The 26596-nt window shown below is 42.0% G+C and overlaps 1 protein-coding gene across 1 annotated transcript in view; it reads left to right on the top strand.

The window, feature by feature from the left end:
- cyst (rho guanine nucleotide exchange factor 18 cysts) overlaps window positions 1-26596 on the top strand; it is a 549231-nt gene that overhangs the window by 207921 nt on the left and 314714 nt on the right. Inside the window, exon 3 of the mRNA XM_067147675.2 lies at window positions 14994-15167. Within this exon, the coding sequence (XP_067003776.2) occupies window positions 14994-15167 (174 nt within the window). The remainder of the gene's footprint in view (window positions 1-14993; window positions 15168-26596) is intronic.

Genomic DNA, 26596 nt, shown 5'->3' with positions numbered 1-26596 from the left:
AGGATAAAGAAGTTTAAAAAAAAGAACAAGAAGACCTATGCTTACTAATGGTTGTATTGCTCCTTAGAAGGCCAAACGCATGCAGTGTAATGTAATGTATCAATGCTAACGGAGGACATTTTGAACATTTCATGTAAGAAAGAGCTCCATGTTGTATGTTGGTGCATTCTGTTCCTGCGTGTTTCCCAAGATTAATGTACTATGTAGAGGTGTTTTAAGTTCTAACACGGTTATAAAGCGTTTCCGGACACTTATCCATATAACACATTAACTCTGGCTGAGTGGCTCAGACGGTTGAGGCGCTGGTTTTCTGACCCCAGCTTGGCAGGCTCGACCCTGGCTCAGTCCGGTGGTATTTGAAGGTGCTCATTAGCCTCGTGTCGGTAGATTTGCTGGCACGTAAAATAATTCCTGCGGGACAAATGCTGGTACCTCAGCGTCTCTGGAAACCGTAAAAGTAGTTAGTGGGACGTGAAGCCAATGACATTATTATTATTAATAATCTTCTACCCCTCAGCCTACGTGATTAGAATTGAGGAGCTATCTGACGGTGAGATAGCGGCCCCGGTCTAGAAAGCCAAGAATAACGGCCGAGAGGATTCGCCGTGCTGACCACACGACACCTCGTAATCTGCAGGCCTTCGGCTGAGCAGCGGTCGCTTGGTAAGCCAAGGCCCTTCAAAGGCTGTAGTGCCATAGGGTTTGGTTTGGGCTCTTCTACCTGTGAGGAATATGTGCTGAAAGTTTGGCCATACATTATTGTTACACTCTGTATATATAACAGAGAAACCTCACAGACTGATAACTGTACCTCCGAAACCCCCTAATGAAAGAAGTTCAAATTTCGCACTTTGGTTGCCCTTGTGTGTTAAACTCAGAAAACCAAACCATTCATTCCTCTAAAACCGTTTGAAATATGAATTTGAAATCCTTCATGATCGTTGCTTTTTTATGTGCTGGATGTTAGACAGGCCAACCCCGTGATGTAGGGGTAGCGTGCCTGCCTCTTACTCGGAGGCCCCGAGTTCGATTCCCGGCCAGGTCAGGGCTTTTTACCTGGACCCGAGGGCTCGTTCGAGGTCCACTCAGCCTACGTGATTAGAATTGAGGAGCTATCTAACGGTGAGATAGTGGCCCCGGTCTAGAAAGCCAAGTATAACGGCCGAGAGGATCCGTCGTGCTGTGACCACACGACACCTCGTAATCTGCAGGTCTTCAGGCTGAGCAGCGGTCGCTTAGTAGGCCAAGGCACTTCAAGGGCTGTAGTGCCATGGGGTTTGGGTTTGGTTTGAATGTTAGATAACTTTTGAAAACATTTCAACCCTCGGGGAGTTAAATGGGTATTAAAACCCGAAAATGAAGGTGTTACAGGGATTCTTTGGAACGCAGAGGTGTAAGAAGGTGCGGTCTTGAATGGGTGGATAGATAAAAGATCGAATTTTAATTTAAAACTCTAAAATTTGAAATTTTATTTTCCTTTTTCTCCTCCTTTTCAGATTTTAAATTTTGTTAATAACACATAACTAGGTACAATAAGGAGGTGAGCTAGGTAGTTCAAACATTACACTGTTACCAAAAGCACTACTGCTTCAATGAATTACAACGAGACGGGGCTGCAAAATATACAACATTAGAAAGAGCTTCTTGGATCCACACGATCACCCAGGAGACTACTCTCCAAAATTTACAAGATTCAAGTCTCGCAAAGGCACAGTTTAACTTTTACATTAGGTAAAAATACAACCAGATTCCACTGTCTTACTCGCTCGACAGTCTACATTACAATCATTTAAATAGGAAATTAAATAAGAATAGTTAACAGAGGCAATAAGTACCCATTTTACATGGCCGTAGTGAAAAAGAAAAGGTTAAAGTTATTGGCCGGAAATCAAAATGTTAGGAGAAGAACACTTGCTCTCCTTTGAAATTCACTTGAAGATACATAAAACGCTATGTGGGCTTATGGCCCGAAGTTACAGAGGCTAAGCCTATACTACGGAGGTGACTAGATGGAGAGAAAATTTTAAATTACAAAAGAAAGGTATACATTTTAAATTTTACTTAACCATAGTCACCTCAATACCAAGTTGAAGGTGAATAAAAGAGGGTTCACACTCTTTATTCCCTAAGTTAGACTACGGTCTTGGTTGGTTGAACATTTACATAGAATGATAGAATTTTGCATTACGACAGAATTTGAAACCTTCCCCTGAATTCAGCTTTCTGAAGCTTTTATATGATTTTAAAATGTCTGCTATTACCTTGATCTGGAGGGCCTTCCGGAGATGGGCCACCTCTAAGAACACACTCTACTTCTTGACTGGAGCGATCGAAAGACAACATGGCCCGAAAGGTCCCAGCTTTTATAGCGGAGAGGAAGGTTCCAGAATTCTCTGGACCGAAGCCCTGCACACACCCACAATTTTGATTGGTTACAAAATTAAATACCGAAATTCCTTATTGGTCGAAAATTTAGAAGAAATAGAGGAAGAAGGGGGATAGCAGTGCTAATAACCTAAGAAAAAAAGAATTTACAACATTTCAGTTCTGAAAACCTCGAAATTAGAAATTTCTTTGAAAATTGATTGTTCATCTTCCCACCAGAGGGGACCCATAAGTAGACAGTAGAGACATCTAACGACAAACGTTCGAACTTCTTGTGCTCGACCACGGCCGACTTGATGCGTCGCTCTAGCTAGCTCCTTACCGGCCTTGACAATCGGGTCTACGCACTGTAATCGGAGTAGTTACACAACTCGACACGTGGCGCTGGCGGCCGACCTATTTGCGGTAGAAATGCATACTTCTTTATGCAAAATATATTGACTTTGGTTGCCGATTTATGGTAATTTAGAGCTATGGAGAATATTACATGGGTTAATACTGTTAAAATGATTAATCTTAAAGGTTACTTTCGTTGATATTTGCCAAAATGATGTCGTGAAATGAAACTGCGGGGAGATGACTTAGTCCAGCTGACGTTCTGATATTGACTCTGATTGCCGATGTATCTTAATTTAGGGAATAAAATAGTATGTTACATTGACTAATATTGTTAAAATTATTAATCCTAAAGGCTACTTTCATTGATATGTGCCAAAACAACGTCGTGAAATGAAACTGCGGATGATGGAGTAGTCCAACTGACGTTCCTTAATTGTGAGGAATAATAGTAATCGTTTTTATGATCATGCCATTTAGATACATAGCAGAACTTACCACAATGCTTTTGTCTTCTGATGTATATATTGAGATTAAGAGTCATTGTTTAATTAGAGTTTTAAAATTCTTCAAGCGCTGCTCTCAGGAAGGGGGCTGGACAAAACATAAGAGTCTTACTTTTTCCATATTCGTTGTATGCAGAACATAAATATTTTGACTCAAACATGTTTAAATGTTAATTTCAATATATATAGTTTCAGATTACATTTCATTCATACCTTTCACTAGAATATTAAATACCGGGCAAGCTGGCCATGCTAAATTCAGAAAATAAATTTTACTTGAAATGCAGTAGGGTGGAACAAGTTGGGCGCGCGGCGTGGAGCTGTGAGTTGTGAGCGTGCATCCGGGAGATAGTGAGTTCGAACCCTACTGTCGGCAGCTCTGGAGATGGTTTTCCGTGGTTTCCCATTTTCACATCAGGCTGTACCTCAATTAAGGCCACGGCCGATTCCTTCCCACTGCTTTTTTTTGCTAGGGGCTTTACGTCGCACCGACAGATAGGTCTTATGGCGACGATGGGATAGGAAAGGCCTAGGAGTTGGAAGGAAGCGGCCGTGGCCTTAATTAAGGTACAGCCCCAGCATTTGCCTGGTGTGAAAATGGGAAACCACGGAAAACCATTTTCAGGGCTGCCGATAGTGGGATTCGAACCTACTATCTCCCGGATGCAAGCTCACAGCCTTCCCACTGCTAGCCCTTTCCTATTCCACCGGCGTCATAAGACCTATCTGTGTCTGTGCGACGTAAAACAAATAGCGAAAGAAGAAGAAGAATTTTAAATAAAAATTCAGTGAGAGAAAAGTATTTTGAGTAAATAAAATGTAAACTGTTCTCTGCTCGATGATGATGATGCTTGTTGTCTAAAGGGGCCTAACATCTAGGTCATCGGCCCCATTGCTCAGGTAACAACACTTCATACGTTGGCCTTACCGTCATAGCAGTAATGATTCTTACTTGTCAATATTTAAATGTTAAAGTTCAGATTATCTTGAACAAAAATGTGTTGTGTTGCTGTCATATGGCAAATACGACACCGCCTAAAGGATTATTCTATGAAAGAAAATTCATGGGTAAAAATACCTGATTAGCGTGATTAGCGGCCTCTTACGGAGGCCCGGGTTCGATTCCTGGCCCTGTCACGAAATTTCAAAAGTGGTACGAAGGCTGGAACGGGGTCCACTCAGCGTTGGGAGGTCAACTGTATAGAGGATGGTATCGATTCCCACCTCAGACATCCTCGAAGTGGTTTTTCATAGTTTCCCATTTCTCCAAGCAAATGCCGGGATGGTAACTAACTTAAGGCCACGGCTGCTTCCTTCCCTCTTCCTTGGATATGCCTTCCAATCTTCCCATCCCCAACACAAGGCCCCTGTTCAGCATAGAAGTTGCGGCTGCCTGGGCGAGGTACTGGTCATCCTTCCCAGTTGTATACGCCGACCCGCAGTCTCACGCTCCAGGATACTGACCTTGAGGTGGTAGAGGTGGGATCCCTCGCTGAGTCCGAGAGAAAGGCCAACGCTGGAGGGGTAAACAGAGTAAGAAAAGAGAAAGAAAAATCGAAGGTAAATACCCGACATAGAAACGGAAAACTGAGACGAGAGTGTTACCTGCTTTTAGCCACTCCGTAGTTTTGTCCTGGTCTACAGAGAATTCGTGAAATGATAGTGTCCCTTTCCTTTTTTTACCTGTTCAGAATACAAAAAAGGCACACAGCAATATATATTCGAATATTTCCTAACACAGTTAAAGAAAAGCAAATCAACACACCATTAAAAAACGAATTAGCACATAAATTAAAATCCTTGTTCAGGACGAAGTTATAGCGAGAAATCACTTTGTTCTTGTTTCCATAAAATTTCTGCTCGAAGTACGAACAGGTGCACAAGAATGTCTCAAATTCCAAGATTTGTAAACACAATTTAAAAAATATAATCACCACACTACACAATAAAAAATAAACTCACTAGCGCATAACTATCATATTTCATTATCAAGCCAACAAGCACCTCATTGCGAACACATTGCCAACATTTACGACAGCAAAACCAAAAAATAAAACTGGAAATGCGGCAATTTGCGGTATACAGCTTCCTGTCAGTGGGTAGTAGGCCAGCGCTCCAGCGGCATAATGGCGAAACTTTCCAATTACAGCTTTATGCTGGGCTTCACAAGCGATTGTCAAGGCCGGTATAAGGAGCGCAGCGAGGTATCCAGTCGGCCGTGGCTCGACAGTTCACTGTATTATTGCAGATGGCCTTCTAAAAGGCGCACACACTAAACGAACGGGGTTGGTGTACCTCCCGTACAAAAGTATTCATTCCTCCAAAATAATTTGACATACGAACTTGAAATGTCTGGCGACGATTGCTCTTTTATTACCTAGATGATATTTAACAATTATTTCACCCCTAAAACGTTTAAGTGGAGATTTTTTCAGAAACAACAGTATTCATTCCATAAGACAGTGTTCGTTCTACGAGCTTCGGATTCTTCACGATGGTTATCTTCTTTGCCTTAATAAATAGTCTTAAAACATTCCACCTCTTAACAGGTTTCAATCGGGATTAACTCCGCAAAAAGGTTATTCCTCCGAAACCATTGTACCAAGTGAAAATATCATACGATTGGCACTTTTATGTCCTAAATGCTAAATAAAATGTTTTTCAATTTCAGTTCTACGGCGTTCAAATGAGGTTTAGCTAGTTCCGAAAATAACAAATATGAACTCCAAAACTGTTTGACGTACGGTACGAAATATGGGTGAGCTCTACAGGCTGCACCGACAGTGGGATCTCCAAAATAAAAATTAAAGCTCGAGTATCTTGCTAGTATTTAACATGCGTTTAAACGAATTACATAGAATGCCTGTATTAGTTTATATATTTCCAGCCAACGTGCAAATTACAGTATAGTTACACATTAACCACTTTATGATTTGATACTTAAATAGGATTTTTTGTTATAATGCCTAAATCTATTTTATCCATCCATCTATCTATCTATCTATCTATCTATCTATCTATCTATCTATCTATCTATCTATCTATCTCTAAACAAAATAAGATTCCTGTGTGACAAAGAGAGGAGGAAGAGTAAATTGTGATCTTCCACTTCTATACATTTTTATCTTTGTTGAAACGTGATGTTGAACGAACATTAAGTTGAACGTTACCGGTCCCGCACTTGGATGTGTTCTGTCCCGAAGCGGGCCATCCGCATGACGCGCGATCTAGGGAGGAAGTTGGGAGTTAACTTTCTTCTTTATCTTGTCATTCCTCTAGATCATACCTGTTGAATTAGTAGTTGACAAACTGGTCGATCATAGTATTTCCTGCCTGTCGTAATAGGCGACTAATAGGAGCATCACGGGCTCTGAAATTTGGAGCGTGGGTTGGCGACTAAGGGGGCCCTTAGCTGAGTCCTGGCATTGCTTCCACTTACTTGTGCCAGGCTAATCATTTTCACGTATCCTATACGACCTCCCTTGGTCAACTCTTGTTCATTTCCGACCCCGACGGTATTAGGTCTCGAGGCCTAGGAAGTCTTTCAATTTCACGTCCTTCGTCGCCCTTGTCTTTCTTTGGCCGATATGTTCATTTTTCGAAGTGTCGGATCCCTTCCATTTCTTCTATCTGATTAGTGTTATATAGAGGATGAGCGCCTACTTGTACTTCCTCTTAAAACAATAATTACCACCAAATGGATGAATTTGAGAACCATATTCCGGAAACGATCGAATCAAAAGTTAAGCAAAATTCTACTCTTTTGCTCGTTGTTATTATCTCCCCTATTGTACTCGTAGCACAAGTAGTGTATAGTACAGTCAGGCCGATTTTTGCTTTAACGTTTGCCTGCCGGCCGCAGTGGTGTAGTGGACACGGCGTTGATCTACTAATCCTAAGTTAACGGGTTCCAACCCGACTGAGGTTGGTGGCTTTTAAGGGTGTTTAAAGGTGACAACCCCATGTCTTTGGCTTCCGGCACGTTAAAGAACCACTGCGGGACGAAATTCCGACATCCCGGCTCTGTTAAGAACGGACGGACGTTAAACAACTTGGATTATTAATAACTTTTGACTCGAACGTTTCCGGACTACGGTTCCTTATCTCGAATTGATTCCTTTGCCGTCCTCCATCATCCGTGAAAATTTGTAACATCATCACAGATACACCCTGTATAGCACGTCGGATCCCGGCGAGTGCATGTGGCATTTTTGAAAAGTCACGTCATGTGGTTGTGATCATAATCAGGGTTTCGATTTTGTTGACCCACAGTAAAAACGCTAAAAATGACCTATAAAATGACATTAACATTCTCAAATAATGTACTAAATACTAACAAAAAAGATCTAAATTGTTAAATACTACGTTCTGTACATTTGTAGGTATGCACCATATTCATAATTTATACTTTTTAATTTTTTACATTTCAGTATTTCAGTTCTTTATTGCGGAATCTCGGTTTTCCTTAGAAACTAAATGTGCGAACATCTGTTGTTGTTTGAGTCATCAGTCCATAGACTGGTTTGATGCAGCTCTCCTTTTCATTTCTACGTAACTAATGCATCCTACGTCTGCTCTAATCTGCTTGTTATATTCATACCTTGGTCTACCCCTACCGTTCCTACCACCTACACTTCCTTCAAAAACCAACTGAACAAGTCCTGGGTGTCTTAAGATGTGTCCTATCATTCTATCTCTTCTTCTTGTCAAATTTAGCCAAACCGATCTCCTCTCACCAATTCGATTCAATATCTCTTCATTCGTGATTCGATCTATCCATCTCACCTTGAGCATTGTAACACCACATTTCAAAAGCTTATATTCTCTTTCTTTCTGATCTAGATATCGTCCATGTTTCACTTCCATACAATGCCACGCTCCACACAAAGGTCTTCAAAAACATCTTTCTAATTCCTATATCAATGTTTGAAGTGAGCAAATTTCTTTTCTTAAAAAAATCTCTTCCTTGCTTGTGCTAGTCTGCGTTTTATGTCCTCCTTACTTCTGCCATCGTTAGTTATTTTACTACCCAAGTAACAATATTCATCTACTTCCTTTAAGACTTAATTTCCTAATCTAATATTTCCTGCATCACCTGCCTGTGAACATCTATAGGTCGTAATTGTTTTGACACCATGCTGGCCTTAAAGATGATGATTATTATGATGATGATGTATGTTGTTTAAAGGGGTCTAGCATCTAGGTTATCGACCCCAGGTCGTAAAGAGAAATGATCTGAATAGGAAAATAACTTTCCTATAAAGATAATCGTACTTCACACTTCCGAAGATGAGCATTTACGTTTACTTTCAAGTACGTAGATAGAGAAATTGGTTGGATGATGACGTAAAAGATGGCTAAATAGTTAAAAATCATCGGCAAGAAATGACAACATAATGACACAAAAGGGGTGTAGAAGATCTAAAAATAAAATACTTACAGAAATGACTTAATAAATATGCATTTCTGTAATCTGGGGGTGGGGGGCGTGAGCACGATTTGTATATACGTTAACAGTGTCTATGATGCACCAGTTAGAAGATGACTTGTCATCAAAATCCAGACCCTGATCATAATACAGTCACGTAAAAATGCAAGATTTTTTTGTGTGCGTCAGATCTAGCAGAAGGCTGGTGGAGATATGTTGACTGAGAAGTCTGGAGTGAGGAGTGACTGTTTTAGATTTAACCGATTTTTTATTTCACTGACCAGGGCTGCTTTAGGATTTACGATTAATTGAATTGGCTTCAAAAGTTGTATTAGCCAGGATTCTTTATTCCGACCAGTAAATGCATCTGTCGTTTCAGTGAACGAGCGACATGAATTCTGAATTCTTGAAAGGAAGTACCTACGATCATCTCCGGCTGAAGTAATGTATTGGCACAAATGCTGTAACCAGTCTAGGAAATTGATAAGATACTAGATGCTGTGCCCGTCGTTGACGGGTTAGTTTTTGTACAATTGCAGCAGTAATGATACCTTGCGCAGAAGCGTGACAGAGCGCAGATCAGTTAACAGTACTCAGTCACTGTTGTGTTAATGTTGATCAGTTGCGTTTTCTTCCAACTCGGCGATATTAGAGCTTCCGAGCAAGGGCGCCCATAGGATAGTTTGTAGGGGGGCGGGCTAGATCTGGTGGTATGTAGTATTTTTAATATTTTGGAAGATGAATGGCGACTTGTATTCCACGGTAGAATACCACCCACGGTATCCCCTACCACTTCTACGTATTACCGACATTTAAATCATTTTCTTGAAAGAAAAACACCTGACTACATTACATTTTCCCTTTCCCTGAGAGCTAGGCGGGGGGCGTCTCCCCCTTCCCCCTGGCATGTGCGCTCTTGCATCCTAGTCTGTTCGTCCACTGGAAGCGACTGCACGCGGTTACGAGATGAGGCGACTACAGGCGACTTTGATTCATGCCGCGTTGACACCGTTTGTTACAAACACGTGTTAGTAACAGATGTTGACAACAATTGTTGGTAACAGACCACCAAGTGACTTAATTTCGATCTCAGCAACATTTTCCCGCTTCCGCCTTATGCCCACCACGCAACCGCTACTCAAGTCATCGCCCGCCAGTGACAGCCTGTTAGCGAGTGCGAGAGCATAGTTTCGTGCAGGGTGTGTTGGTAACATTCGGTGTGACGTGTTGGTAACAAATGTTACTAACATTCTTTGATCTTTTCTGACTTCTCTGGGTAACAAAGTTTCTATTGGCAACGCGGGATATCTGTTGCTAATACGAGATGTTGATAACAAAGTTACAAGCGGTTTTCGAAATTTTACCAAGATTTGTTTGTAGCGTGAGTTAGCAACACTGCGGCTTTAGTTAGTCCCCCGTCCCTCCTTTAAGATTAATTTCCCCCTAATTAGACGGGTGGGGGTGGGAGAGATCACACGGTTATGCACCTAACAACGACAACCACAACTACAACTACTTAACAGTATTTCCGCATTAGCGTAGCTCGCCGTTCAATCAGGTGATCAGCTCATCACTGATCGGCATTTAAGGCTGTGGCCCACGTGGCAGATTCCTTATCAGTTGTTTTTCTAGCCTTCAATGAGTGAAAAGAAGGAAGTTTTTCGAACACCACCCTTGATAAATTATTCCTGTAGTCTACCTTATTCCTCTTCCTATAAATTCATATTTGCACGAATTTGTCTTCTTGAATTCCAACTTTATCTTCATAGTATGATCTTGTTTACTTTTAAAAACTCAGTTCAAGCTTATTCGTGTACTAAAATCATTCTTGGCCATCTCTCCTCTAACAGCTCGGAACATACTGCTTAGTCGAGTAGCTGGTCTCCTTACTCCCAAGTATTCTTACCCCGAAGTTTGCAACATTTTCGTAACACTACTCTTTTGTAGAAGATCACTCATAAAAATTCGTGCTGCTTTCCTTTGGATTCTTACGAGTTCGCGAATCAAGAAGGCCTAATCCTGGTGATGATCCCTTACACTGGAACCTTACTCTAGTTGGGGGGTCTTACAATTGACTTACTACACTCCTTAAATACGCTCATAACCATATGAAGAGATCTGCAATATTAATTTTCAACCTAGGTAGTTCCTTTCACAACCAAATCCTAACTCTAATCATTTAGTGAACGTCTCCATAAGGTGGTCCTTTCCAAAAAAAAGCTGCCATGACATAAACTTATTGTAAAAATAAGTTATGTTTGAATTCTTATTAAAGCTGACGTTTCAAAATAACAGCAAGAAGCCATTTTAACATCCCTCCCCTTCTCCCTGTCTTAGCCGTCCTAACTTATTTTAATATATTGCGTGTATTAACCTACCTATTCATCCTGGTCTAAGGTTAGCAAGTGGCCGCGCGGTTTTGGTCATGAACTTATCAGCTTGCATTCGGAAGACAGTGTGTTCGAACTCCATTGTTGGTTTCCCGTTTTCACACCTGGCAAATGCTGGGGCCACAGTTGTTTATCTCATCCCCCTGTAGGTGAGGGTGGTAGAAGAACATCCACAGTATCCCTTGTCTGTCGTAAGAGGCAACTAAAAGGGGCTCCAGGGACTCTTAACTTGGGAGAGTAGGTTGGCGACCACGGGGCCCTTAGCTGATTTCTGCCATGGCTTTCACTTACTTGTACCAGGCTCCTCACTTTCATCTACCCTATTCGACTTCCTTTGGTCAACAGTTATTCTTTTCCGACCCCGACGGAATTAGAGCATTCGAGGTCTAGGGAGTCTTTCATTTTCACGTATTTCGTGGCCTTTGAATTTCTTTGGCAGATACCGTCATTTTTCGAAGTGTCGGACCTCTTCCATTTTTTCTCCTCTGATAAATATTAATAGAGGATGGTTGCCTAGTTGTACTTCCTCTTAAAACAATCATCACCACTACCGCCGCGGCCACCACCTTTTCTATCCCATTGTCGCCATAAGACCGATCTGTGTCGGTTCGACGTAAAACAAATTGTAAATAAAATAAAACCACACTTATAACATACGCTGTTTCATAAAAGTATGCCCTACCATTTTCACGTGATATTTGCATAAACAACCATACCTACATACATATACATATAGTACGCGGACCTTTCCTTGAGCCCTAGTTCCCATTCATTACAATGGAGCTCAGGGCTCAAGAAAAGGTTCGCGTACTATACATACATACATACATACATACATACATACATACATACATACATACATACATACCGAGCTCGATAGCTGCCGTCGCTTAAGTACGGCCAGTATCCAGTATTCGGGAGACAGTAGGTTCGAACCCCACTGTCGGCCGTCCTGAAGATGGTTTTCCGTGGTTTTCCATTTTTACACCATGCAAATGCTGGTGCTGTACCTTAATTAAGGCCACGGCTGATTCCTTCCCACTCCTGGCCGTTTCCTGTCCCATCGTCGCCATAAGACCTATCTGTCAGTGCGACGTAAAGCAACTAACAAAAAAACTTACATACATACATACATACATACATACATACATACATACACCCAGTGTTTAAAAAAGAAAGAGGTGCTGGATCTGTTAGGAGAGAAATAGGAGAAGGTGTCACGGTTTAAAAAAATCATACGTAATTTTCATGCAATACATTTTGCATTAAATTTAAAACAGCTTCCGGATTTCAGATATGTTACTATCTTCATCGGTTCCTTTTCTAGTCTTGCTTTTGGTATTTATGAGGGAATGGTGACTTTGAAGCAGCTATGTTTCAAGATAGATGAATCAAACACAGTTATAGGAGGTCGAACATTTTTTTATGAACATTATTGAGGTTAGTGTTTTCACTGAGATAGGGAAACGTTTCCGGAGTCCCGACGAGGTTCATCTAGGAAAATCCCCCTTTCGCACTCAATGGAAGAAATAGGCATTGTATTCAGAGCATGCCGAATCTTACACATTTCTTTAGACATTTTAAATCTGAATTTCAGATGATTTCTGAAGACTCGAATGACATCATCTTCATTAAGCTGAAATAATCTTGGAAGTGTGTTCATTTCTTCTTCGCACATAGGACAATGCAGACACTAGGTGGTGGATGCTTTGTTCCGAGAATCGAAACAAAATTGATTTGCGATATTTCTCATGATTAAATACCTCCTTGCTATTACTTTCGCCAGTTGCAAAACAAACGGGCAGAAAGATACTTAAGTGCATGCGTACGTACGTACATACATACAAACCTACATAGAACTTATGTCCTGTTTAGTCTTAGTCAAATATTAATGATCATTTTCGTAATGCAGAGACAAAATGTAAGTTTTATGTAACGGGTTTCTTTTTCTTCAGCTTTTTTCACGCCTTGGTGTGGATGCGAACTGGGTTGCACATGTGGACTTTGCCCTGTTTTACGCCGGGTGCCCTTCCCGATGCCAACCCTGTATGGAGGGATACATTCATTATTGTGTGTTTCAGTGGTGGTTGATAGTGTAACGCAGTGTTAGTATGTTGTATGTATTAAGAGGAGTGTGTTAAGACAAAGACAGACACCAAGTCCCCGCGTCATATGAATTAACCATACACGATTAAAATCCCTGACCCTACCGGGAATCGAACCCAGGACCCTCTGAACCGAAAGCCAGCGTTGATCATTCATATGAATTAACCATACACAGTTAAAATCCTTGACCCTGCCGGGAATCGAATTCAGGACCCTCTGAACCGAAAGCCAACGTTGTTCATTCAGCTAAGGAACTGGACTAACTTTTATGTACCGGTATAGATATTTTAGTAATAATAATAATAATAATAATAATAATAATAATAATAATAATAATAATAATAATAATAATATTTGCTTTACGTCCCACTACTTTTGTGGTTTTCGGAGACGCTGAGGTGCCGGAATTTAGGTCCTAGAGTTCTTTTACGTGCCAGTAAATCTACCGACACGAGGCTGATGTATTTGAGCACCTTCATGTACCATCGGACTGAGCCAGGATCGAACCTGCCAAGTTGGGGTGAGAAGGCCAGTGCCTCAACCGTCTGAGCCACTAAGCCCGGCAGATATTTTATTAAACAGTGACGCATATTTCTAAACTATCAACACTTGTTGAAGTTTCATTTGAAATATAGCCTACCTTAGCTGTGTAGGTAATGAACATCATAAGATAGCCAGGGAGCCAGAATAGGAGTGATTCGATTCGAAGTCACGACAAATATTAGCTGTTATTAGGAGCGATTATTCTCTTCTCAGCCCATGACGATAAAATGCTAGTGTGTTAACTTATTTCAACTCTTGAGATGCATAACTCGGGTATAATATGAGAAATTGGTGTGTGTTTGAGTCTGTCACAGTCTTGTATGCTGTGCGCTCGAGATTTCTGACTGGAATGTGTGCCATAGGTTCTGCACATCTCCAGCAGGTATTGATTCCAATGCACACACACACACACACACACACACACACACACACACACACACACACACACACACACACATTTATTTATCCATTCTCACGCTGCATATTTTCTGTAAATCATTTCTTTTGCCCCTGTATCGGTCGCTATCATGCTGCTCTTCATGTGCTGACTTATCTGTAATGCATGTGAAGAGAATCCACACAGCTTCTAATATCTATCGGTCTGGCGGGGTACGTGCGTCATCGTCATTGTTAGCTGTTAATAGCAAAGAACAGGTGGAGAATCAATAAGCGACGCCGTGAAGCGACGCATGTATATTCTACAGTGGCCCAGTCTCGCGTCGCGAATGTCTCTCGACATGACACATCTCTTATCGGCGGAGGCCCGCTCTGTTGCGGATGTATGCGCCCCCTTCCCCACTTGGCTGTCGTAGATACCGCCCCAGGATGGCCTGTGATTGACAGAATACTGTGCTTTAGTTTAACTTCTTGCAGTTGGACACAGATTTGGCGAGCTGAAATCAATGGTGTAATGGGATTTCACATGCATGAAGATTTTGGAGTTTACGCTCTCTCACCAGCCTGTCTGGCTCAGCCTCCAAGGTCATGGTTTAGTTGTCTAGACTGACTTAAAGTCGTGATTTGTTTTAGGATCTGTGTCAGGAAATTCCGAATTCAGGCTTTCGCATTAACGGTGGCCCTTTTGACGGTGAAGAAATGCATGCAGATGCATGTTAATATATTTGGGGGGAAATGCAAGGAGAATTGAGTTTTGTAACGAGTGACATTAGAAAAGGTCATGGCATAGAGTTATGATGACTGTTGAATGACATTTTGTTGACAGGGAAAGAGGAGTTATGACATGTTCTTCATGTAAAATCAAGTGTGCTATATCGGCCGCCATGGGATGTTTCTTTGCAGATGAGTGTCCAAACAGCGCCGATGATAGTGACGAGGACGTAATCACCAATTACTTGGTGTCTTGCGAGGGGTCCGGGCCCCCCATGGCGCACAAGCACGGGGGCCCAGGGCCTCTGGTCCCCACCATCAGCGTAACTCCTCACTCGCCGGGGGTCAAGCATTATCCAGTACTTGGTAAGTAACAGACTTAAGTTATAATATGTAACTATTGAGATCAGTGTTGCTACTTCAATCACTTTATATTTAATTTCTTGTTATTAAACAGAACTCTGGTCACCGAACTAGATGAAATACCTTATAAATTCGAGCATAGAATGGCAAACATTGAGCAAAATTATTATTTGATTTTTCCCATCGGAGTCACGGAAATAAATGTGCATACATTTGTGATTTTTAGCCTGTCACACCGTTCTAGTATTCAGATTGTCAGTAACGTATCTGCTTCTCAGATAAAATTATCTGAGCCAGTTCGTAATTGAATCCTACTTTGATGTCTTACATCACTTTCTGTCGATCTAAACTTACTACAGGCGTACTTAAGTACACGCTTTTCTATAATTTATGTTATTGAGATTTATATGAATCAATTTAGAATTAATTTTTAACGTTTTCAGTCATCGTCTTAACTTACAGTATTTAAGCTGTTGAAGGAAGTGTTTTATTCGCTGGAAAAAAATTAAAACTTGCGAAATATCCTTAAAGGTTTTTCGTTAGTGATTGCATATAGCGGGTGATTCACCAGCCCCTTGCTGTCCAGTTTTATGCGTCCCTTCACATTTACTACAATTCTGAAAAACATCGATCGGTCCCTATTCCTAAACAGGCGTGATATAACGAGATGTATGTTTACGGGCTAGAAGACAGCAGGAATCGTGAGCGCCACTATTAATTCATTATGGACACCTCGAATGAACCCGTAAAACGAGTACAGATACGCAGAACACGTACTTTAAAACAGGAGGTGGACGCACAGACCAGGAGTACGGTAGGTACTGTATAGGCTAGGAAGTGGGCGCCGTAGGTCAAGTGTCGCAGTAGCTCACATGGCTAGCATGCGGTATGTTGTGTGATAGTTGACAGTGCTCGAGAGTTGAAGGTTTAAGTCCCATGCAAGTATTTTTTTAACCAATTGTCTGGGATGTGGCAAGGTTGTATACATGATACCGGTATTTTTCACAGACTGATTTGTTTATTTGGCCCTGAAAAGTGCCGTTGGTATGGAGCTGGGTTGACAGAGGCTAGGAAACAAGTGACGGGATTTCAGTTATCCACGTCGTTTAACGCAGCACCTGCTCGAACTGACGACCTCCGTGGTCGATACAAAGCTGCGTGCGATGTTCTAAGGACCGTGTGGCCCATTGCAACATCTTGCAACATCTCTGGCGAAACGGATCAGCATGCCTCGGTGATGGGCTGTCTAAGGTGACAAGGACTGGCCGGCTCCTGTGCATACACCAGTTGTTTTACATGGCCCCACATAAAAAATCCAGTGGCGTAAGATCGGGCGATCTGGTGGGCCAGGGAACAGGACCTCCCATTCCTATCCATTTTTTTGCTAGGGGTTTTACGTCGCGCCGACACAGATAGGTCGTATGTCGACGATGGGATAGGAAAGGCCTAGGAGTTGGAAGGAAGCGGCCGTGGCCTTAATTAAGGTACAGCCCCAGCATTTGCCTGTTGTGAAAATGGGAAACCACGGAAAACCATTTTCAGGGCTGCCGATAGTGGGATTCGAACCTACTATCTCCCGGATGCAAGCTCACAGCCGCGCGCCTCTACGCGCACGGCCAACTCGCCCGGTATCCATTTATCAGGATATGTCGCATGGAGATAGTTCCGTCGATAGCTGCAGTCGCTTAAGTGCGGCCAGTATCCAGTAATCAAGAGATAGTGGGTTCGAGCCCCACTGTCGGCAGCCCTGAAGATGGTTTTCCGTGGTTTCCTATTTTCACACCTTAATTAAGGCCACAGCCGCTTCCTTCCAATTCCTAGGCCTTTCCTATCCCATCGTCGCCATAAGACATATCTGTGTCGGTGCGACGTAAAACAAATAGCGAGATAGTTCCGGACGACCACCGCCGCGTGCGGTGGAGCATCGTCATGTTGAAACCACTTCCTGCAGCGGTCAAGAAGTGGCACTGTTCCAAAAACGGTGGTAGTTCATCTTGGAGAAACCGCAGATAGTGTTGACTGGTCAGATGGTCCTCAAAGAAATGGGGACCGATGGGGTGATCACCTATGATTCCACACCGTACATTCACGCCTCACTGTACCTGAAAAGCTGTCTGTCACACCAATGGGGATTATCCACACTCCAGTAATGCATATTGTGGCGATTAACAGTTCCATTGTTGTGGAATTGTGCTTCGACCGTAAATAAGAGAGTCGCTAGAAAAGCAGGATCATTGTCCACATGCTGCAGGATCCATTAATAGAACGCCACCCGGCCATCGAAATCATGACCATGGAGCTCCTGGTGTAAGTGCAGATGGTACGGGTGAAACGGGTGGGTATGCAATATCCGCATAACAGACGTTCGGCTGATGTTCGTCTCCTGTGCAGTGGCCCGTGTGCTAGTATGAGGGTTACGCCGGATAGCGTCAAACACGACCTCTTCATTGTAAGCAGACGTCACGGGATGATCTCGAACAGGCCTTGTCTTTCCCAGGGATGCAGTATCCCGCAGGCGTCTTTCCACAATCTGAAATGTCATGCCCGTCTGTTGTCTATCTGGATAGCGTTCTTGGTACAGGCGTTATGCGTGTCTAGCTTCTCCGTACATAAGTAACATATCCACATACTCGTCGCCGGAATACATCTCAAAGCAGTGAATAAACTTTGTGTTTTGAATGTTTTTATTTTATTTACAATTTTGCTTTACGTCGCACCGACACAAATAGATCTTATGGCGACGATGGGATAGGAAAGGCCTAGGAGTGGGAAGGAAGCGACCGTGGCCTTAATTAAGGTACAGCCCCACCATTTGCCGGGTGTGAAAATGGGAAACCACGGAAAATCATCTTCAGAGCTGCCGACAGTGGAGTTCGAACCCACTATCCCCCGGATGCAAGTTCACAGCTGCGCGCCCCTAACCGCACGGCCAACTCGTCCGGTGTGTTGTGAACTGCTTCGAAGGAGGAGAGTTCGCGCAGCTATGTACTTACCTACCATCGCAGGTTATCGTTCCAATGAAGCATACTTTGCACTACATGTGGTCTACGAAGCTTGGAACATGTACGACGTACTTAACTTGCCATAGACTATCGTCCAACCCAGCACCATACCCAATGCAACGATACATACGGTCTGTTACAGGGTGATATAAACGAATCAGTTCTTGAAAGCTATCAAGTATGCAACCTTACCATAACTTAATGTGGGATTCGAACCTCCTACCTTGAGCACTGTCCACTATCACATATCTCCCCGCCCGCTAGCCGTGTGAACTACTCCGACACTTGACCTATGGCGCCCACTTGCCAGCCTATGCAGTACTGTGCTCCCGGTCTTTGCGTCCACCTCGTGTTTTAAAGTACGTGTTCTGCGTATCAGTGCTCGTTTTACGAGTTCATTCGAGGTCATAATGAATTAATAGTGGCGCTCACGATTCCTGCTGTCTTCTAGCTCGTAAACGCACATCTCGTTATATTAGCCCGGTTTAGGAAGTAGGACCGATGTCTTTCAGAATTGTAAACATTTGAAGGGGTGCATAAAACTGGATCGCAAGGGGCTGGTGGACCACCCAGTATACAGTTCTTCGTTTGTACTGTTTCTTCCTAATATAATTGGCTCATGTAGTAAGATGAATGCTCGGCATAGCGCCGCATAGCAGGTTAACTACTGTATATTTCAGAGCCAGTTTTGGACAAAACATAGTAGTTTTTATAAGGTGACAATTGAAAATCGAATCAAAGAGTTGCAACACTGCTTAAATACTTTGATTTAAATTTTGCCATTGATGTAGTTTATATCCATATTTTAACGTGTTTTCTACAGCTGTGCATTTCTGTATTAGTTCAAGCCCATTGTGTGTATGGTGTACCCCTCAGTCCCGTTTTGTGGCACGGAGTCGAGGGTAAAAACTCTCGTTGTATACCTGTAAAATATATTTTTATCATACGTAACTCTAGCACACTTCGTAACGTATTGTGTAGTCCGACAGTATACTGTTCAATAATAACAGAAAATTAGTTGGAGTATCATTACACACACACCGAATATTACCAACAATTTGTAATAATAATTATTATTCATAATGCAACAGTATAACAAATACAACAAAAATATATTAAAAATGCAAAATAGGAAATTATAACACAGTAGTTAAAACATAAACACTGTATGCATCTGAAGCTATTATAATTGGTGGCAAATCTCAAATAAAGATGATTGTAAAACAAGAAAGGAAAATTCTCACAAAAATCTTAGACCAGAATGCGAAAATGGAATTGGGATGAAAAAGAAATCACATGTAATACAACCAGTGACAAAGTTCGGTGAATGAAGTCAGAACGGTCGATCCGGTAACACTGGCGACACACAACGCTGCACCTGCGTAGCAGCAGGTTTTGACCATCTGCTCCCAGTGCTGTTCAGTTGAGCATCGTATGTGTGCCTTGTAAGACCTCTTTGACACAGTGCGTGTTTAGTGCGTTGGTTCTGGACTGTGAACAGGAACATGAACGACCAAAAGATCAATGTACAGTCTTGTTTTAAGCTTGGTAAGACACCGAAAGAAACGCACGCGATGCTGCTACGTGTTTATGAAGATCAAGCACTGTCCGAGTGTGTGGACGAGTGGTTCGCCCGTTTTCGAGGAGGCCGGGAAAGTGTTTCTGACAACCTCCGTAGCGGAAGACCGGCGACCGCAGTCAGTGACGAAAACACTGAGAATGTGAGAACATTAATCACGAACGATCGGCGATTAACTGTGCGCATGATAGCGGATTAACTGCAGACTAACCGTGAATCTGTGCAACAAATCGTTACCCAGAAGTTAGGGAAGAGGAAAACGTGTTCTCGTCTTGTGCCATATCACTTGACTGACGATCAGAAGCAGGCACGTTTAGAGGCTTCACAGGATTTTGTCGAAACGGCGGATGCGACACCAAATTTCCTGAACTGTATTGTCACTGAGGATGAAACCTGGTGTCTCAGGTACGACCCTGAAACGATACGGCAAAGCATGGAATGGCGTTCTCCGGGATCCCCTCGTCGGAAAAAGGCCAGAGTCGAAAAGTCACACATCAAAGCGATGCTCATCACCTTTTTCGATAGTCAAGCGCATTATCCAAAAGGAATTTCTACCTGAGGGAACGACGTTGAATGCTACACAGTACATTGAAATTTTGAACCGTTTCATGAAGTGTCTACGCAGGGTACGACCCCAGTACGCACAACAAAGTTCATGGTTTTTTGTCCATGACAACGCCCGCCCACACACAGCCAATATCGTCAAACAGTTCATGGCAAAGAAGGGGGTGGTAAAATTTGAACATCCCCATACTCGCCAGATCTCAATCCTCCAGACTTCTTCCTATTCCCACGACTCAAACTCGCTTTGAAAGGAAAGAGATTTGACGATATTCCTGACATCCAACGAAACGTGACGAGGCTTTTGAACACCATCCCAAAGGAAGCCTTCTTGCAAAGTTTCCAAGACATGTATCGCCGATCTCAGCAGTGCATAGTTATGGGAGGTAACTATTTCGAACGACAGTAAGGTCACTGTCGTGCATTGTTCATCTATGTTGATAGTACAGGACTATTCACAAATACAGTAGCGACAATACGCGGCACTTCCCGATTTAGCCTTGTTAAAATAGGAGACAATTCGCAAGTAGCGCTCCTAGTGGCGTGACCTGAAAATTCGCGCTAAATTCAAATATCAGTGGAAATGTGTATACGGAAATGAATAAATAAATTACGTCAGAAAGGAAGTGTTGCTAAAATATTAACTTCAAAGTTGCTAAAGCAATTCTGGATACTTGAATGAAGAATTACTTAACAGGTTGTTATTTAAAGACTGAAATTAGAAATAGAACCAAGATGTGAAATGGACTGCTGTAAAAGGGCTTACTTTTTTAGCTTTAGCATACCTGCCTCAAAGTTCACGGCTGGATTTGTCTTTTTTCTCATTTAAAAGCATCGTGCATCACATTAGGACACCTGTCAATAAAAAATATCAGCACATCCCTACACACATGATTCAATGAATTTACATTGAAGAGCTGGACAATTTTCCTTTTAACTTGAAGCCTACTAACAGAAAGAAAATTTAGCCGCAAAAACATTCAAAATTTCCCTATAAGCAATACTTGCCATTACATTAGGGTAAAACAAATTTGCATCATCATCACATTTCTTAAATCACCCAGTGCTTGACGACGCATTACGACATTCTAAATGGGGTAACTTGGAACACAACCAGCCACACACATATGCATATGCATTTTCCTGAATTAAATCAAATTCCACAGATCACACCACAACAACACATCGGTATTGAAGGTTAACTGCTGCACTAATTAAATAAAATAAGCTTATATTATATTTTAAGCCAGTTAAAATATGGGTGGTGCAGGTCAGAAGTTTAGGAAGTAGGCCTTCTATAAAAATATATTTATACCTGGAAGAATATATGTATGCAAACACAGTATTTACTTACATTTTCTTGTCACAAGGGAAACAGAAGAAATACCTCAAATCATTCTGCACTTCATAGTTATTGCAGTCAAACGCAGCACATATCTTTCCACTCATATTGACAGGAGGTATGAAGGAATGACACAATGCAAACGCATAAATAACCCCAAAAATGTCAAAAACAAATACACGTGCTCTTATGACAGAATCAGTAACTCTCACGTCACTCCGCTAGATAGAGCTGTAATCGCTGTCCCTCGATATCTCGCAGAGTTTCGCGTATTGTCTCTACTGTATTTCCTATTCACCGAACTTTATTGCCACTGGTTGTACATCAAGTTACAGAAAAGAATCACAGATACCATGAGGAAACAGCGATTACAATTTTATGGTCACTGGTGTAAAATGGATAATAACATGCTCAGAAAGAAAATTTTAAACTTAGTTTCAGTTAAAAATCACAATAATTGTCTCAAAGAAATCAGTGAAGAAATACATAAAGTTGGCATTAATGAATAAATCATTCAAGATATAATAACTTTCAGAACCTTAATTCACAAACACAAACTTTCTGTAAAGCCCACCCGCCTAAATACAGGATGGATTGAACTACGTTCAATCAATCAATCAATCAATCAATCAATCAATCAATCAATCAATCAATCAATCATTCAATCAGTCAGTCAGTCACTACTGATCTATATTTAGGGCAGTCGCCTAGATCGCAAATTCCCTTTTTCTAGCTTTTTCTTAAATGATTGCAAAGAAATGGGAAATGTATCGAACATATCTCTTGATAAATTATTCCAAATCCTAACTCCCCTTCCTATAAACGAATATTTGCCCCAATTTGTCCTCACAAATTCCAGCTTCATCTTCATATTGTGATCTTTCCTACTTTTAAGAACATCCCTCAAACTTATTCGTCTACTAATGTCATTCCACGCCATCTCTCCACTGACAGCTCGGAACGTACCAATTAGTGGAGCAGCTCGTCTCGTTTCTCTCAACTCTTCTTAGCCCAAACTTTGCATCATTTTTGTAACGCTACTCTTTTGTCGGAAATTACCCAGAACAAATTGAGCTGCATTTCTTTGGATTTTTTTCCAGTTCTTGAATCAAGTAAACCTGTAGAAGGTTCCATACACTGGAACCATACTGTAGTTGGGGGTCTTACCAGAGACTTATATGCCCTCTTCTTTACATCCTTGCTACAACCCCTAAATACCCTCATAAACATGTGCAGATATCTGTACCATTTATTTACCATCCCACTGAACTCAATAGCTGCAGTCGCATAAGTGTGGCCAGTATCCACTATTCGGGAGATAGTGGGTTCGAACCCCACTGTCGGCAGCCCTGAAGATGGATTTCTGTGGTTTCTCATTTTCACACCAGGCTGTACCTTAATTAAGGCCATGGCGGCTTCCTTCCCACTCCTAGCCCTTTCCTGTCCCAATGTCGCTATAAGACCTATCTGTGTCGGGGCGACGTAAAGCAACTTGTAAAAAAAATACAATCTCATTTATGTGATTACCCCAATGAAGATCTTTCCCTATATTAACACCTAGATACTTATAATGATCCCCCATAAGGAACTTTCACCCAATCAATGCAGTAATTAAAACTGAGAGGACTTTTCCTATTTGTGAGACTCACAACCTGACTTTTAACCCTGTTTATTTTCTTATCATTGCCTACTGTCCATCTCACAACATTGAGGTCATTTAGTAGTTGCTCACAATCTTGTAACTTATTTATTACTCTATACAGAATAACACCATCCTCAAAAAGCCTGATCTCCGATTCCAGTTCTTATATCATATATATAAGAAATCATAAAGGTCCAATAATACTGACTTGAGGAATTCCCCTCTTAATGATTACAGGATCAGATAAAGCTTCGCCTACTCTAATTCTCCGAGTTCTATTCAGTCATTGTTTTGTCTCGTCCAATTGCGCTCATTTTTGCTGTTGTCTCCCATTATGTAACCTGGCAAGTGCCTTAGATAGGTCAATCGCAATACAGTTCATTTGGCCTCCTGAATCCAAGATATCTGGTGTATCTTGTTGGAATCCTACCCGTTGAGGTTCAGTGAAATAACCTTTGCCAAACCCAAACTGCCTTCTATCGAACCGGTTATTAATTTTGCTAACAGGTCTAATATAATCAGAAAGAATGCTTTCCAAAAGCTTACATGCATGTCAAAGTGACTGGCCTGTAATTTTCAGCTTTATGTCTATCACCCTTTCCTTTATACACAGGAGCTACTATAACAACTCTCCATTCATTTGGTGTTGCTCCTTTAGTGTGTCAAACTCCCGGTATCTCACATGGCTCGTTCAGTCATTAAGAGGGGATTTGAGTTATATTTTCTAGAAATATAGTCACCCATTCAGACACCCTTTTGTCTAGTCCAGTTGCACTCATTTTTTCCAGTAGTCTCCCATGAACAAATCGAGTTGCTTTTCTTTGGATTTTGTCAGTTCTTGAATCAAGTGATCCTTGTGAGGGGTCCCATACACTGTCTACTTACAACTCTCTCTTCGTTATGGCACAGCAGGCGGTCCGGCCCCTTGCTATTACCTGGGAATAATCCTTACTTTCACTTCCCCATGTCCAATCACCTTCTACAGCAGCTGTGTTTACACCGTTGGATTTGAACACATGGCTACGGGCTACACAACACACGATGACTGTTCCTTGGTTTGACTCCTGAGGCAGTCCAGTAATTCACGCAGTCACATGCAGTGAACAACTAAATAGCTCAGCAGTAAACAGCAGGACGATACAACAAAGAATATCAACACAGGTCCATTTACCCTCACAGTCGCGATAGCGACTTTCCTCGCTGACTCACGGCGTTCCCCAGTCCATGGAAAAAAAAAACAACAACAAACAGAGTCGTCTTTCCGTACGTCGTCTCCAGCCCACCTACTCACTAGACTCTCCGCCACCACAACCACAGCTCCTCGTTCAAACCTCGGGGGAAGGGAGAAGTAAACAGGAACACAGCGAGAGGATGAAGAGATATTGGGAAGAGAAGAAAAGACAAAAAGAAGTGCTTGTAAGTTCAGATGCGCTCCTTAGTTGAGCATATCAAATCACAAATACGAAAACAAAACCATATAACAGAACTGCCTTGACTGTAAGTTTACGGCTGTTTAAATGTTCTTGTATATTATATCTTGTGATCTGACTGCCATAAGACATGACCATTTCAAAACAATTGGCATGAAACATCAATGATTGAACGTATTCACATGCTCTCTCTCTGTCTAAAAGATAAGGATTTTGCTAATATGAATTATTTACGTACCGGTAAACCTATTGCATGCACAAGTTAGCAGCATTGAAGCTACCTCGAACTCTTATCTTCGGGATTGGGATTTCGATTTAAAAACGCACCCTATTCGTTCGGAACGGACCTACTTTTATTGGCACACGTACAGTCTCTAAAGGCCTTCCACAGGGCAGTGTTATAAGCCCCTTACTGTATGCTATCTACACCTCTCACTTGGACGCATGTATAGTCCCACCATCCGTGTCTTGCAATACGCTGATGATGTTTGCATTTATACATCCTCAGTTTCCCTATTACTCTTCAGGTTCTGAGCACAGCGTAACAACGTCCTAAAGAACTGCACAGAGTAGACTTGCACTCTTTCAAAATCATCGGTACCTATGTTCAAAAACAAAACAAACAAAAAAGCTGGTTCTACAATCTTTACAGTTCAACTTGGACCATATTCCTTTCCTGAGAAGTCTACTGTCCACCTTCTGGGGATGCATTTGGATAGCAAACTAACTTGGAGTGGACATATTGCTAACACAAGGCTACGAGCTACACAACACACGATGACTATTCCTTGTTTCGACTCCAGAGACAGTCCAGTAATTCACATAGCCACATGCAGTGAACAGCTAAATAACTCAACAGTAAACAGCAAACACAGGTCCACCGTCCATTTACCCTCACACTCATGATAGCAGCTTCCATCGCTGACTCACGGCGATCCTAAGTCCACAGAAATATACAAACACACAGTACTCTTAGGTAGTACACAGTCTTCCATTCCGTATTTTGCCTCCAGTCCACCTACTCACTGGACTCTCCGATACCATAATCACAGCTCCTCGTTCAGACCTCGGTAGGACACCAGCGACGGCCAACACTCTGTCACCCTCAGCCCAGCCACCGAACCCTAACAGGTTGAGTCTCATCCTGACTCCACCACGGAGTACAGCACTGACTCTGCTTTGGAGTCCAACATTGAATGACTGTCCGTGGCTAGCCTCCCTTTTCACAGCTCGGATGATGTGAACCAGAACATTCGCGAGGTGGCTAGAAGCGGAATATTCCCATTGAATCTTCAAGAAACTCGCAGGTAAGCCAGGCGATAAGAACAATGCAAGGAAATGCCAGCCATGCCCTCCAGGCCGGCTGGAAGCTTCCTGGTCGGCGGATTCACTAGTCCCTTCCAAGAAGTACCAAAAGGGGCTAACACAGGACTGTCATGTAACATTATGTTGTATGGCAATGCTCCAAAGTATGTTTTGGAAATATTAAATGTCCTACAATTTCGTGCTCTCAGACTGTCTTCTTGCAATGTCTTCAGCGCTCTTTGGGTCAAAGTTCATGAACTACCCATGCACTTTGGCGGAAACTACTGGCTACAAAATTTCTCCTTCAATGATGTACTCTGGAGGAGCACCTGTTATTCAAGATCCTACACCTTCTGCCTAATCAGTATGGAGAACATAATGGAAAATATCCACCTTTACTCCTAGAATGTTTCAGAGAACTGAAGTTCTGTATACCCTTGACTTTGAAGTCCCACACTATTCCAGCATTGCAGTTTAACTGTGCCTGTTCAATATCTCCAGCATCCACATATTATGTCCCGAGGTACCTACAAGAAAAATCTGCTCCATATAAACACGTAACGGACTTTAT

This window comes from Anabrus simplex, chromosome 5, assembly GCF_040414725.1.
Source record: "Anabrus simplex isolate iqAnaSimp1 chromosome 5, ASM4041472v1, whole genome shotgun sequence".
Taxonomy (NCBI): Eukaryota; Metazoa; Arthropoda; class Insecta; order Orthoptera; family Tettigoniidae; genus Anabrus; species Anabrus simplex.
This window is presented reverse-complemented; position numbering and strand designations above follow the sequence as displayed.